Source organism: Peromyscus leucopus, chromosome 7 (genome assembly GCF_004664715.2).
Source record: "Peromyscus leucopus breed LL Stock chromosome 7, UCI_PerLeu_2.1, whole genome shotgun sequence".
Classification (NCBI taxonomy): Eukaryota; Metazoa; Chordata; class Mammalia; order Rodentia; family Cricetidae; genus Peromyscus; species Peromyscus leucopus.
The window spans coordinates 64,796,683-64,813,396 of record NC_051069.1 but is presented as its reverse complement, the minus strand read 5'-3'; the positions used below and the strand labels follow the sequence as shown (position 1 = coordinate 64,813,396).

General features: G+C 37.4%; 1 protein-coding gene across 10 annotated transcripts in view; it reads right to left on the bottom strand.

The window, feature by feature from the left end:
- The window catches only part of Gria4 (glutamate ionotropic receptor AMPA type subunit 4), a 397,921-nt gene that overhangs the window by 27,031 nt on the left and 354,176 nt on the right, over positions 1-16,714 (bottom strand). For 9 of the 10 annotated variants that reach the window (XM_037207784.1, XM_037207785.1, XM_037207786.1 and 6 more), the window contains one exon: positions 15,807-16,054. In XM_037207784.1, coding sequence (XP_037063679.1) covers positions 15,807-16,054 — 248 coding nt within the window. Of the gene's footprint in view, positions 1-62; positions 1,611-15,806; positions 16,055-16,714 lie in introns of those variants that run through there. The other variant, XM_037207793.1, reaches the window with a different exon arrangement.

The window sequence follows — 16,714 nt, the reverse complement described above, 5'->3', positions numbered from 1 at the left end:
TCTGCATAGAGGAGGAGGATTAGGACCATGGGCCTGAGTGCAGGTGTCTGAGATGGTCTGCATTTGGCTGTGCTGGGGGGAGGTCTTTTGCTCCACCCCTTGCCATCTCTATAAACACCCTGGGGCAGAGCCAGTCAGGGCTCATTAGAATAGATTCCAGGCCCTCTGGAACCTATCCTTTATTTTCTATCTGTTTATCTCCACAACCTAAATCCTTCTAATATTTCCTGCTGCTCAAATTCAAGAAAACTCTGGGGAGCTGTGGGGTTGATGGGTAACTGTCCCACACTTATCTTACTTTACTTTAAAAACATCTTTGTCATTATAAGGTGTTTGTGTATGTACTCATATGAGTGAATACAGACATGCAGTAGTGTGGTATGTGGGGCCAGAGGACAAACAGGTGGTGAGCCTCCTCTTCCATCATGTTGACAACAGTCTTTTTTTGTTCACACCCATGTAAGCAAAGTTAGCTGGCTGATGATCTTCCAGAGATTCTCCTGTCTCAGCCTCTTTCCCCGACAGGAGTGCTGGGACTATGCATGTTACTATTTACATGGGTTATGAGAACCTGGGTTCATGTCATCAGGTTTGCATGACAAGTGCTTTATAAACTGAATGATTTTCTTTCTGGTCCCTTAACTGCCTATCCTTGAGACAACAGTGTTCACAACACAAATATGTTCCAATGCACAATAATTACTATTAATTAAAAATGACAAAGCTTAAATTCTATTTCTTTCTTTTTATTGTGTGTATGTGTGTGTGTGGGGGGGCATGTGTGCTATAGCATGTGTGTGAGAGTCAGAAAACATCTTTGTATCTTCCTTTGGGAACTCTTTTGTGGAAAAACAATGTGAAAAAGACACCAAACACAGGAAATATTGATGACTTCAAAGACAATAATGAAGAAGGTAAACTATGGAAAATATTAAAGTCAACATCAAGAGGTCAATGAGGGAGGGTGTAGCAGAAGCTGGAAATTGTGCTCAAGAAACCATTTTCCTTTCCTATTATTTTTCTAGCTATAATTTTCATATAGCGCATTAAAAAAACTTACTAAGGCTATATTACTTCAGCTTGAAAGTTTAGCCTGATTTTATTTTAAAAATGTATGTCATAAAATTTATAACAACAGCATCTTTTATTAAAATTTTTCTTGATAACGTATTTTGTGAGAAACATTTTGGAGTTTAATTTAATATTTTTGTACTTTCTTGCCTATTATGGTTTGATTGATAACTATGAATATTATATATACAGAGAAATGAACAGATAAAGAATTTAAATCTCAATGGAAGATTGGTATTGATATTTAATGAGGATGGAAAAAATGAGTGAAGTAGCATACAACTATTATAACTTGTGTGAAGGTTTGCCTTTTATCTTTTTATAAAATTTGTAAGTAGATATTGAAATAACTACTATGCATAGGTAACAAGCTGTTTTCCTAATGCTGGTGGGTTAAAAAATATAAATGTATAAAGAAAAAGGGATTAACAAATAGGTGGGGGAGGGGTTTCCTTCAAATGGATGGAACCCATTCTTTTGAAAGAAAACTCCCCTCTTACCTTGGTCCTGGAGCTGGTTAGTTCTCCTCTGTCCTCCTCCTAGGGGAGAAATACCCAAAGTTAAACAATAATAGAACATGGTCTTGTATTAAAGTCAAGTTCAGTTCTGGCCAACCCCTTCCTCAAGTCTCACGTGATACTACCAACTGTCTGATATGATGGGGCTTCCACAAAATCCAATTGAAACCCATTTTAAATATTAAGCCAAAGGGAATGAACAAAGCTGTATAAGATGGAAAATAAGGTGTCCCCTACTCAATTAGTCTGTCTTGTCAGAGAACTCATGAATTTCAGGCTGGCTTACAGCAGGAAATTTCATGGAACAGCATTGCTTGTGCAACTGATCAGCAGGAGTGATAGGGAAAGAAACATCAAGAGTTCCCATGGAGAACCTGATATTCCTCTTGCCCATGGGAATAAAATTATAGTGCTTTGAGTAACATTGTGTGGGGAGCTGCACTAAACTGATCCAATAAAATGATAATTATTATAAAAATTGAAAGTAACATGCTGAGGGAGGATGAGGAAAGTCTCATCTGAAACGAGAAATCATAGGTGAGGTTCTTTTTACTTTTGCTTTCATCTACCAACAAGGCTTAGGCTGCAGTTCACGTAAGCTCAGGGCTCTATAGCCATTACAGATGGGCTTTTCCTCCTTAAAGCACCTGTGACTAACTAGGACTCCTGGTGTCTTTAGAAAGATGGACAGCATATTGTAAGAAGCATAAGGCTGAGTATTCAACAATAATGGCCCCAATAGCACCCCAGTCATTCATCACGTGATATAGGTTTCCATGAAGTTACGTATCTGGATGAATGTAATGTTAACTCCAACTGGTTGCTGGAATCAAGTCTGAGAATGTATTCATTTATGTGTATTATCAAATATTTACTTTTCATTTTATAGTCTTTGATATGTTTGAATTATCTTATCTCTTTTGAGGGTATTTCCTAGTTAACTGATCTTACAGTCAGTTTACAGTTACCCTTTGGCATAATTTCAGAGAGGATGGGTGATTGGCTCCCATATAAAATCAAATACCAGACAATTGATTGAATTCCGTGAGACATGAAGGAGAGTAGAGACCAAGAATGAGCCTGAACCCATACAAGATCATGTGCTATTGTTATTTAACTTTGGGTAACTTATTAAAAAACTTCATCAAGTAAAATGACATCGGGTGAGTAGATGGATGTATGTTGGAACCTCAGTATGTCCCAGTATGTTACAGAGACAGCAAAATGAAGGACAATGTCTATAGTACTCTAATGGTCATCATGAAAATGTGCAAGGGGGAAACATTATGGCAAATTCTGTGTTACATTAGCAAATCTTGTTTCCATCTGTCACTCCATCTGGTTTGCATTGGAGTAACCCTATGAATGTAAATGACCTTCAAGTTTCATGATATAAGCATGATGTAATAAAGTTTTCCAATTGTGGCATAATATCCTTCTTTATCATTAGTAAATATACTAAAAATGTCTATCCTGACAATTATTCATTTTTCCTCTAAACATTATAAAATCATATACTACTTTTTTCCCTGAGACAAATACAACCAAAAATTGTAAACCATGCTTAAAATGAAAAAAAAAAATGTACATTTTATCTTATAAAACACCTGTTTCATCCATGGTTGTCACACTTTTGAACTAAAATCTTTGTGTTTAGAAATAATATAGGAATCAAAGGAAGAAAGCAACTGTAGATACATTGCCTGGACTGAAAAATTAAAGTGACCATGCAGCATTTACAGTTTAGAGATAAGTGGTGGCTACTTGAGATAGAGAAAAATGGAAGAGAAATTAATAGTATTGACATTGCCAAGGTTACTAAAATGTCCTTAAAAAACATCCTCTCAAGTATTAAATATTGAAAGCTCATATTATATGGGAGAAATTCTTTGTATCACATCTGCATATGAAAACATAAGACTTGTTCTCAATAATATTCAAACAAATTCTTCTGCACTTTCATGTTAAATCTATCTTCTGTGTATCCCTGTGGATTTTCTCACACATGTGCATCATTGAAAGTGTGAAGCCAGTGTTCCATTGCAATTTCCATTCACAGGTGTGAACTGGACTACTGCATCTCTAGCTGAAAAATACCTTTGCAAACACCTTTCCATTTCACAATACAACAGATAAAAACACAGGAAGTGGCTTGTTTCCAAACCAGATATGTTCCTATCACCTGAGACTGACTCTCCCTGTCTTACAATTCAAAAGAGGTCTAGAGAGTTTGGAGACTGAAATACATAGCCAATCAGCTTCTCTGATGAAGTACTCTGAAGCTGGTTCCCATCACGTGGTACTTTCTAAGAGTCTGAGAATCTCTTTTTTCTTGATTGAACAAGTCAGATATCAGAGAATATTAGACAATTAATTTTCTATATCTTTGTGAGAACCTGCTTTAACCATGGTAAAGTCTTTTGTTATCTACCTCTGTGTAATTTCCTCAGCTAAATAAAAGTTTACCTTATTTTTCACATAAATTTATATTTATGCAAACTTGAATCCTATGCAGATATTTTTAACATGCCTTGGCATTATCAGTGTTGGCAAAACTGAGACAAGAAAGAATTTAAATATCTGTATTCATATTAAAATGCATATACATATATATGTATATTTTATAAATCTTCTCCCACAAGAGCACTGGAGAAAGGAGTGAGAAGACACCAGCTCTAATCTCAGCTAGGGAACTCTGGGCAAGTCACCTAAAACTTATTTATAGTGTCATCCCTACAATAAAGTGACAACAGAGTCAGAAGGAGTACATATGTTTGAAAACAGTGACATTATACTGTTTCAGGGAGCATTTCCACTTTAGAAAGATACTGGGCAATGATTTTTAGTGTTTTATATGAACCAAATTTAAATACCTTTTAAAGTGAGCAAATTAAACAGAAAATTAAATATTAGATGAACAGATTTTTCTTTGGCCAATGTAATATTGTCATTAATATATTATTTAGTAGAAAGTAACTGACTGCTGTAGGAGATGATGCCAGGCCAGCTCTCTGCGTCCTGCAGGAGATGATGCCAGGCCAGCTCTCTGTGTCCTGCAGTTTCCTGAGTAGCTTCAAATGCAAAACCAGTACTGTCTTAGTTCTCTTATGCATCAAGTTCCCTTATGGATTTTTACTATAAAATTTTGCTTTTATGTCAAAGATTCTAAGTGAGAAAAAGAAATAATACTGGTGGTTAGGTGGTGGTGGCACACGCCTTTAGTTCCAGCATCGGGAAGGCAGAGACAGGCGAATCTTTGTGAGTTTGAGGCCAACCTGTTTTACTAAGTTAGTTCTAGGACAGCCAGAACTGTTACACACAGAAACCCTGTCTGGAAAAACTAAATCTTAAAAAAAAAAAAAAGCAGGACAACACTTTTCTGAATTTTGAAAGGGCTAGCTGCAAATATCTGGAAAGAGAGGCATCTAGGGGCTGGAGCTAATTGATGTCCCTGATTAGTCCCAGTAAGACTTTGGCCTGTTTTCACTTCAGAGAGAGACTCAGGAAGTAGTCATTTTGGGTGGTTTTTATCTGTCTGTGCAGTGAAGCAACAGGGAAGAGGATTCTATGTATGCTTTCATTTACTCTGAAAGTGAGTAGCTGTTAGTATCTCATTTATTCAATTGAAACTCCAATATAATTCTTATTTCTGTTAGTTGCTAAACAGTACTCAAGAGAACATTCCACTTCGTTTTCTTAAAGACTTATCTGTACTCAGTTTTTCATTGAGTACTCTAGAATAAAAAAGAAATGTAACTTAAGTGAAATCTAGCTTATTTCAATATGATAGCTATATGACTTTGTGTAGCCAGTCATATTTTAAAGCCAAATTTCTGTAAAACCTCAGTATTGTAGACTTTGAAAACAAGATTGAAGTAGAATGGATGATTTCATGCTTTTAGTTTTCCTTTGTTGTTGAGTTGTATGCTATGAATGACATTCATTGAAATGTACCATAAATTTTTTGGAAGTGAATTTCATTCTTTGTGCATCTCTTCCTAGATTTTAGATTCCCAGAAATTGTGGGATCTGTCTATGTAAAAGAAATGATGTTCAATTATGGAAAAATCTGCATATCAAAAAGATAAACAATGAGCTATCAACATTTCAATGTTTTGATAGTCTACTCATCTTTTCTTTTAAAAAAATCTTTTAACTAGTAAATTGGTTGCTTCTCTGAAGGCTCAGGCATCTGGAGATATGAAATATGACTTTCTATTTAGTTATTTCCCTGCATACGATACTGTATGTCCACAACAAAGCAATCTTAGATGTCTGTTAGTTCATTCTGAAGCCAAGAGCTAGAGGTCTATTTTGGGCATCAGGAGAAACATTTAAAGTAAATGAACTTCAGTTTTCTTATTCTAAATTAAGGAACAATATAATTCTAAATCAGAATAATTACTATTTTATACATTGTTCTGTAACTGCCAAACTATTTTTATCTTCCCTCTCTTAAACATGAATGCATAAAGCTAGTTCCATTTTGGTTGATACTATCTTGAGACACAAGAAGTTTATCTCATCTATAGTGGTGAATGGATGCTTTCTCATATATGCTAATGAAGTAGATGGTGAAGTAGATTTTCATGTTTGCAGAAAACCAATGTCTATCTATGATCTACTAAGATGATTATCATCAGCATAAAATTGCATTAAAGCATCATTGCAGAGAATGTTACACTGAGAAGTAGATTACATCTTCACAATAATAAGCTTTAAGGCAGCTGTTTTCAATCCGTGGGTTATGACCCCTTTGAAGGTCAAATGTCCCTTTCACAGGGGTCCCCTAAGACCAATTTAGCTTTATAACAGTCATAAAATTACAGTAATGAAGTAGCCATGAAAATAATTTTATGGTTGGTATCACCACAACATGTGGAACTGTATTAAGGAATCTTATATTAATGTTCACTTTATAATGTATCCCCCCAACTTGTATGTTATAGATTATACAAGATTTGTCTTCCTAATTATTGCAGGAGCTTTATTCCACATTCTCTTCTCCAGTTTCTCCCTAATCTGTCTCTATTCTCTCAGGTAAGAGTGTTCTAGAAGCATAAGGGGCAAAGATCTATTGCACTATGGTTTGAAGGCTTCTCTTCTCTCTCCACATTTATAAGAACTACTCAAGAATTGTGGTCCTGAGCAGCCTGAACTGAAGGGCCCAGGCTGCCCCTAACCTGCTGAGGGCCCCAGGCCAGCCCTTACCCTCTGAAGGCCCCAGGCTGCCCCTACCCTGCATGCTTTCATTTAGGAAGATGTCTGAAGAACTGCATCTGCAAGTACTGCCACAAAACTCACTACTTGACCTTTGCTGATGTTCTGAGGCTGCACAAAGAGCTATTCATAAGTGAAATACAGTTTCTGCTATTAAGGCCAGGTGGGTTTGTCATCTGTAGAACTCACAGTCCTGTGCACTGAGATGCTATTTTCAGGAAGCTTTCCTGACACATTCTCTTCATTGAAGAGTTATTTTTAAAAAGCACTTATGAACCACTTTGTAGTCATTGTACAAATCTATGTCACAGAGAATAACAAACAAAACCTTACACTGGAAATTTTAAACCTTAATGTAGAGAATGTTGAATATGAATGTACAGACAAATTCAATATTAATGGAACAAATGGAAGCATGACTATGTTTCACTCAACTCTGTTTTGTGCATTTCAAAATGCAAGAATGCAATGTTCTCACACACAAACCCCAGGTACACATTAGCGTTTGCCTTTTATATTAATACCTCCTGGTAATGATGCCACAGTTGCCCTTCCTGTGTTGGGAATACAGGCATCTTATACCTGTACATTCTGATTCACTCTGGCCAGGTACAATTGAGGATGTTGAAAGCCTCAAATGGCTAAATTCTTTGGTGCAAGGTATTTGTCTCATCGCTAAGATTTAAATGAGAACAACTTGTTCTTATATTCTGCTCAGATTAGCAAGCCCAGTTCAACACAAAACCAGAAACAGCAGGTCTAGGCCTACTGGTATCTGCTGCTCATTTGTCTACCTTCTAGGATATTGGCTTTATATATTTCTCCACCTACCCTTCTGTTATGAGATCCTTTCTGATGCTGCACTTTGTCTAGTTGTTTTTTACTTTCTTATATGAGTATCTACAATGTTCCACTTTCTCATTCTTCACTTTACAGAACCTTCTGATGGAATGCTTTCACTCTAATCCCATTATGAAGATTTGTAAGAGGGAACCTATATCTATCTTCTGTTCACCATGATAGAAAGAGGTGATTCATGCTTTACAGAAGCCACCACATACTTGCTTTTCACTTCTGCATGCTTAAAAAATTCACCCTTATTTATTTATTATTGATTTATTTATAAGACAGGGTCTCATGTATCTTGGGCTGGCCTCAAATTCCCTATTTTCTGAAAATGACTCTGAACGTTTGATCCTTCTATTTCCAACTCCCAAATTCTGGGATTACAGACACACATTACAATGGCTGATTTTATTTTCTATGATGCAAGTGCATTAATTGAAAGACCAATAGTTTGAAATTTTCTTTTTTTTGAGTAGCAGAGCTGGAGTCTAGCCTGGATGTAAAAGTTTAGACTCTACAATTTCTCTTGTAGAAATTTCATTTTATTAAATATATCTTTCTTTGAAGTAGTGGGAACTAAAACAAACAGAAAATCCCTACTTCCCCCCAAAGTCATTAAAATATAACTTATAAATGTAAAGATAAAAATGAAAAAAGAACCAAACACTAAATTTAGCAACTTTTCAACTTTGTACTAAGTACTCAGGTGTCTGCAACCTGCCCCCAGAATAAAAAACTTACAAATCACCTGGAAAAATCTCAATTGGAAGCCAGCAACCATCTATAGAATTATGTGCCAGGGGATTTGGATCTAATGGGAAGAAAAGTAAAAATACATCATATATGGTGTATCCCCTAGAAACTTAAGAAAAAAGCAATGGTTGTTTCCTCTTCAAGGGAGCTATCATGTTAACCATTTTTTCAACTACCGAAAAGTGAAATTTAAAACCTCAAATTCCTGATGGTTGCAGAAAGTTTCATGTTTTCCAAAGTACTCAAACATCTGAAAAAGGAAGGATGTACTAAATGGGTCCTTTTGTGCTATCATTTTTTTCCCAGGTAAACACACATGTGTTTACTGCATGTCATCTTAATTTGTGAATACAAAAAACTTGGTACTCACAGTAAATACCAGCATCTCTATAGAGAACTCAGGAGCCTTTAAGTGCTAGAGCACTGGGGGAATTTGCATGCTTGTGTGTCTGTGGATGCTGAATGGTGAGACCCATTTTGTCCTGTTCATCTAATCCTTAGCCAGATAGACTATCAAAACAAAATGGGATTACAAAAGTCTGCTTTTCTGGAGCATCTGTTCAAATGTCAATAAGAAATATGGAGGATATTCACAAACATCTTTTACCATACTACTTGATATAAAAATTGTGTGCTTAAAGATCAAGTCAATCAAAATTCCCATATGAGAACGGGACTTTTGAGGCCCCACTCTTAGCTATATTGGCAGTTGATGGCTGCTGGAGTAGGAAGAGTAATTTTTCCTTGGAGATGTAACCACTGATTCAGTAATTATCTGCACACCTATGCTCACAGGGTCAGGGTCATGACTAACAGAACTCAGTGAGATATGCTAAAATAAAAGAACAGGACATGAAGTTGGCAGGAAGCCATGTTAGGAGGATCCAGGACAAATTAGTGGGGAATGAGAAGTGGACCTGATCAACATACATTGTATACATGTATGAAATTCTGAAAAAAAACCTAATCAAATATTGTATTAAATTGTATTATTGTATAGGAATCTACAATACTTATTTCCAGGAGACAAAAATAAACATTTACTCACTTACAGCCAACTGGAGCTCAGTAATATTAATACTTGTGGTGGTTTGAAAGAAAATGGCCCCCAAGGGAGTGGTACTATTAAGAGGTTTCATCTTGTTGGAGTGGGTGTGGTCTTGTTGGAGGAAGTGTGTCACTGTGGAGGTGGGCTTTGAGGTTTATATATGCTCAAGCCATGCCCTCTGAGATAGACTGCTTCCTGTTGCCTTCCCAAGATGTAGAACTCTCAGCTACCTCTCCAGCACGATGTTTGCCTGCACTCTACCATGTCCTACCATATTGATAATGGACAGAACGTCTGTACTGTAAGTAAGCCATCCCAATTAATATATTTTCATTTATAAGAGTTGCTATGGTCACTACAGAAAGGGAAAAGATCTTCACTAACCTGACATCTGAGAGCAGGCTGATTTCTAAAATATATAAAGCACTCAAGAACCTACATATCAACAAACTAAATAATCCAATTGAAAAATGGGATGCAGATCTAAACAGAGCATTCTCAACAGAAGAATCTCAGATAGCCAAGAAACAGTTAAGGAGATGTTCAACATCCTTAGCCATCAGGGAAATGCAAATCAAAATGACTTTGAGATCCCATCTTACACCTGTCAGAATGGCTAAGAAACACTAATGACAGCTTATGCTGAAGAGGATGTAGAGCAAGGGGAACACTCCTTCATTGCTGGTAGGTGTGCAAAACTTGTACAGCCACTTTGAAAGTCAGTGTGGCAGTTCCTCAGAAAACTGAGAATCAACCTACCACAAGACCCAGCTATACTCTCTTGGACATATATTCAAAGGATGCTCAATCATATCACAAGGACACTTGTGCAACTATGTTCATAGCAGCTTTACTTGTAGTAGCCAGAACCTGGAAACAACCTAGATATTCTTCCAAGGAATGAATAAAGAAAACATGGTACATTTTCTCAGCTGTTAAAAACAAGGACACCAGGAAATTTGAAAGCAAATAGATGGAAGTAGAAAAAAAATCAACCTGAGTGAGGTAACTCAAACCAATAAAGAAAAACATGGTATGTACTCACTCATAAGTAGATATTAGCTGTAAAATAAAGGATAACTATGTTACAATCCACAGACCCAGAGAGACTGGGTAACAAGAAGAAATCATGGGTTTTGGGAACACTCAGATCTCCCTGGGAAGGGGAAAGAGAAGAGGTTTCATGAGTGGACTGAGGGCAGATGGGGATGGGAACATGAGCAATCAGGTTGGGGGGACAAGGAGGAGGACTGTACTGAGGGTCTGCTGGGGGTGCATTTCAGGGTTGGATGGAAGCCTGGTGCCAGGGAATCTCCCAGGAATCTATGGGGAGGACCCCAGCTAGACTGCTAGCAATAGTAGATAAGTAGCTTGAACTGGCCATCTATTGTGACCAGGTTGGTGCCTGGCCCAATTGTCATCAGAGGCTTTATCCAGCAACTAATGGAGGCAGAAGCAGAGACCCACATTAGGAGGAGGAGAAAGGAGTAGAGGAACCAGAGGGGTCAAGGACACCATGGGAACACTCACACAATCAACTAACCTGGGCTCATATGAACTGACAACCAGGGAGCCTGCATGGGACCGACCTAGGTACTCTGCATATATGTTACAGTTGTGTAGCTTGGTCCTCTTATGGGACTCCTAGCAGCAGAAACAGGGACTATCTCTGACCCTTTTACTGGCTTTTGGGACCCTACTTCTCATACTGGGTTGCTTTGCCCAGCCTTAATACATGGGGAGGTGCTTACTCTTACTGCAACTTGACATGCCATGTTTTATTGATGCTCATAGGAGAGCTGCCCTTTCCTGGATGAAGAGGAAAGAGGAGGGAATTGGGGGGCAGAAGGGAGGGTGGGGGAGATGGGCTGGGAGGGGAGGAGTGGAGGGTGGAGGCTGTGGCTGGGATGTAAAAAAAATAGATGAAAAAAAAAAAAGAGTTGCTGTGGTCATGGTGTCTCTTCACAGCAGTAGAAACCCAACTAAGACAGTACCTAACCTCATGTTTCTGTATTTTTAAGCTTTTCTATATTTATATTAAGTACTAAAAGTTGACTTGTTTCTGACATAAAAACAAAATTTGATTCTCACAAACAGTACGCAGCAAATTTTGTTTCTCTAAACTTAAGTGCATCTAAACTTATGATAAGTATGTCTTACAAATTTCACATTGTAAAGTGGTGCTATAGGATAATATATCTTTCATACACAAATTAGGGTATTATTTTTTACACATCTGCCCTTGAAAAATGTGAAAGAAAGGTGATTTGGTCCAAACACCCCATGAAGCCATACTGAAAGAGAAAGTCTAATAAAAGATCTTGTTTTCTACTTCCCTTTCTTATACTCAATCCCTATGCCATGCTGCTGCAGGGAGGCTTGGAGTGCCTGCTGCACAGAACCATGCCAGGCCTGGTTTCCAAGAACTAGCTCCTGTTGCTACGGCTGCTGAGCATCTCCAGTCCATCCAGGCTTTAACATTTTCAGAATTCATGCTCCCAGAGTTACCATCTTTTGAAACATCACCATTTACCTTTGATGTCAGAAAAAAATCTCTATTTTAGACACAGTTCTACAAACATCTTCAGAGAAGATAAATTTTACATGAAAAGTAATATTGTTAAAAAAAAAGCATTGGAAACTACAGGATTTTAATTTGGCTTCAAGTATTTGGATCAAGATGTAAAGTCCCATAAGGACCAGAATAAGTCAGCAGATGAGACTCTTTGCTTTATTCCTTGGTGGTTATGTGAAGATGATGAAGAATATTGTTAAATGAACATTCTCATCTAAAAGCTACATAATACCTTGAACATCTCTATTAACCAAATCACTCTAAAAATCTTTTAATGGATTTATTTATCACATGGTAAAGTTGATAGCATAGTAATTAAAGTAGCATAGAGGATGTAGTAAAGTTGAAGGCAACTTCAAAATAATACATATAATTTTATTGTAGTATAAATACTTAATGCCAATTGGTGTATAAGGTATTTGAACCATGGTAAATCTGAATGTGCAGGGTGATAGTGTTGATGGCATTAATATTAAAATTAAAATAAACTTCCTCATTCATCTAACTTTTACATTTTAGTACCACACCTCTTGAAACACATACTTTAAAATAACCCTTATGAATTTGCTAGTCAGAGAAAACCTTTCACGGTGAATTTGGGTAGTCAAGGCTACTGGAGAAGGGTTGTGGAAAATACCATGGAATCCAGAGAATCCTAAACAAGAATGTGCATGTACAAAGGATATTCAGGAGAAATAAAAAGATCAATATACCTCAAACCCTTCTGTCATTTAAGAATTGGAGAATTTCTGCTAAAATACAATAATTAATAGTTTCAGAGCTGTCCACAACTGAACGCTTAATGTTTTTAAGATTTGCACGTATGTCCAGTGGATAATGTTCTGAAATGAAGTCTTTCTGAATGGTAAGAGTCTGTTTTTCACTGTCTGTCAGTTGTGCCAGGCGACCTGATTATTTTCATTGCCTGGGCTTGCACTTAGGGCTGGTGGTTGCTGTTCACGCTCTCTAGTGCTGAGCTACATTTCAGCCCCTACAGTGACTTTTTCAGACTAGTCACAAATGCTGTCTCTGAAACTGTCTTGCTTGTTTTAAAGCTCACAGTAAAGAACAAAGACCTGACTGTCTATTATGACTATATGCCACTCTATTCTGCTTTTCTGTGATATTTATTCTGTAGCATTTTGAACAAATAGTAAAGTATGGAAATTTAAAACTCTAGGTGACAGAACATGGCAAGGCATTTGCCAGCCTTATCTGGTTATACTTATACAACACAGAAGGAAACATTGCTGTTTATCTTTTCTTAGTTGCTTAGTCAATCACAACAGAGGTTGTGAGGAAAGCCACAGTTAATAACAATGGCATACATATGTCCTACCATAAGCAACATAATTAATGCAAAGACCAGATTTTAAAAAAATAGCTCCTATGGGAAAACAGATTTAAGTTTCTGCTGAATGAGTAAGACAGGCTTCAGGAACACCTGATGATGGTGTGCCCTCTGAATTTTGCTTTATGGATGCAACTAATGTGAACCTGTTTCTACAAACTAATGTATGCAAAAGATGCTTATTAGTACAATTCTGTATTGGTTTGCCCCTTTTGAAAGCTAAATCTCCTAGGGGAAGGAGAATAAGAATTTCAATTTAATGGGCCTCTCTTGCTTATATGGCTGGGGATGGGGGACTGCAGACAGTGGAAAGGTGAATGCTTTTAGCCTTCAGTGCCCTTCCAGAGCTTTCAAAGACATGGACAAAATGACTGTGGATTTGGCATGCAGGAGCCAGCTTGCTCAGGAAACTGTGGCATACAGAAAACAAAATGCATAAAAAACTCCTCATCCAGGAAGCTGAGTTTAACAATTGCCTCATTAACAAGATCTAGCAAGGACAGGAAAAGAGGGGGAAGCCAATCACTCATTATTATACAGTTCTAGACAGATGAAGCCCTTCGGCGTTGCCCCAAACAATGCCTGTAGTGTCGATTTGACAAAGTGGCACATTTAAGAGGAAACTCTCTAGCCATCAATGGGAGGCAGACACACTGTATCTTAGGGCCAAATTCAGTCCCTGAAGCTTGACTTCATCAGAAGACACAGACAGAGGAAAAGGCAGTTATATCCCTGGAGAATTAATTAAAAGAGTCAGACAGGGAATATAACCTATAGCTTGACCATGGATCTGTACATCAAATATAGTTGCTTTCACCCTTCTAGTTCTTGTAAGTTATTTACATTAAAGTGTTCTTATACTGCTACCTTAACAGAAGTTTATCTGATACTCAACTTAATAGTAATTATGTGCTTTTTGTAACACATTGTACAAGATATGTCAACAAAGTCTAAACACCCTGGTGGCAGTGTAAGTTTCTAAGTGGCTGAGATCTTTTTAGTTAGGGTTGTGTCATGGGTAATTTATTAGTGTGGTATTTCCCTGATTATTTCTCTAGTTTTATATGGAATATTTGTTCAAATAAACCAGAGTTCAGAGCTGCCAGAATCTGTACTCAAATTTGTCTTTACTGACTACTTTTTGTAACTATTTCCTTTAAAAAGTTTCCCATTCACAGAATATCCTCCCCAATACACTATATTGCAGTAACATAACCCTTCCCAGTACCCATATTTGTTTTTAAAATAGGTATCTCAACACTCCCCCAAGCCCAGAACACCCAAGTTCATTGAAGTTCCCTTTCTGGAGCCAATGAAAACAACCACAGGACATTGGCATTGCTTTCATTGTGGCTGGGCAATATACAATTCTTATTACCTTCAGTTTTCAGTGGCTTACCAGAGACATCACTTCTCAAGACAGGTTCTTGGTTAAGCCCTTTAGCAAGGCCTGTGATTTCCTCTTGAATCTGTACTTTGTGCTTCTCTCCTAAGCAGTACTGAGACCAGAGTGATTTGTCAGTTATCACTTGCAGTGGGCTCTAGCACCAGTAGGTTCAAAGCAGCCTTTATTACTTAAGGAAAATAGGAAATTCTGCTTCCTGGATGTAAACATGAATTTTCTATGTTGAGAACCGAAAGGATGCAAAGGGCAGATTTGACCAGTATTTTTGTAAGAGTGAAAGTCTCCTTTTTAACCCATACAGGTAATGCTTTTTCTATGAGCCCCTTGGCAAAGTCTATCTACAAACATTTTTTGAGGCATACTTGTTCTAACTTTACAGATCTTACTTATATCACACTCCCTTTAAAATATATGGGAGTGTGACCTGAGTAAGCACCATAAAGCCAGAGCCTACTCTTCCATCTAGATCTTGTTGGTTTTAAAAGTGGTCATGATTTCAAACAGTACCAGTACAACCTCACCATACTCTGAAAAAGAATGATGCCATACTAAACAAAACACTGAAATGGAAAAAGACAATCTCTCTGTTGGAAAGAAGTGGATTTCTTCTGACTGAGAGTCTGGAATAATGTTTAAACAGAATGATAAAATGCAGAATCACTACTGACACAGAGGCAGCAGGCAGCATCAATTTTGGTGGGCAAAACAATAGAAAAAGTTGATGAGATCTAGAAAAAATAAAATACCCATGATTTAGGCCCACTGCAAGCAGCTAGTGTTCAACCACGTTGGTTTTTATATGGCCTTCAAAGATCAATGTCAACTATGATCATTTTAGAATCAAAATAAAAAAAATTGCTTTTACCTGACAGTTGATCAAAAGTATGAAATGGAGAAAAGGAAAATAAACCAACAAACATACTATATTCACACACAAAGTAAAATAATTCTTTCAGGGACATCAGGGAAGGTGGAATACTATAACAATGCATGATCTATTGTTATACTATTCCACCCACCTTAATGAGGAACCCTTGGGCGTTGCTACACCATAGCCTTTGGAATCCAGGTTTCCTCCCACTTTCATTGTGTCACAGGGCTTTCGCTGCTCAATGTATTCGTTCATCGTGGACTCCAGGAGGAAGGCAAATTTGCCCTTGGACTTGCGAACACGAGCCACGCCCTCCGCTGTAGTCCTAGTGAACACAGACGGCTCTGCCGATCGCATGTAGGTCCACATCTTTTCATACACTGCTATTTTTGATCTCTGGAGGAAATGCAAAGAAAATTAAATACAGGAAAGAAGGAAACAGCATGTTAATATAGAAAAAAAGCGAGGTGATGGTAAGTCTTTTAGTGTCATCCCATTATCAGAGACCTAACTCTTCAGAAGTTTAACTTTTACAATTCTTTTAGGAAATCAACTAAGTGCCAGACATTTATAGTGATGACTAAAAAAAGCATGTTCCACTTGTCCTAATAATTATGACACTCTCCTGTTTTACTGGATATTGTTGTTGCTGTTATTGAAGGTGGGAGGCCCTGAGAAGAATTGAACAGTTAAAACCCCCATATTCTATCATACTCCTGGTGAGGTTAAGAAGGCCCAGTTCAGACTTGATCCTTGCTTCTAGAAAAACGCTTCTCAGCTCTACATTTGAGCTGTAGTAGAGCCATTTTATTTTTATATATAATATTTTCATTCCTCCAAAGTTCGTTTCACACCAACTCAGCCCTTGATATTAAAGAGACAGGATAAGTGCTAGAGTTTACGGACTGAGTACTCATTGAACAATATCCAAGCTCCAGATGACTCCGACAGCTTGAGACTGAATCTGACAAAATCAACAAACAGGACAACACACTGGACTTTAAAGAGAGTGACGTCTGTTTTCATACTTCATTTTGGTATCATTCTAACTACATG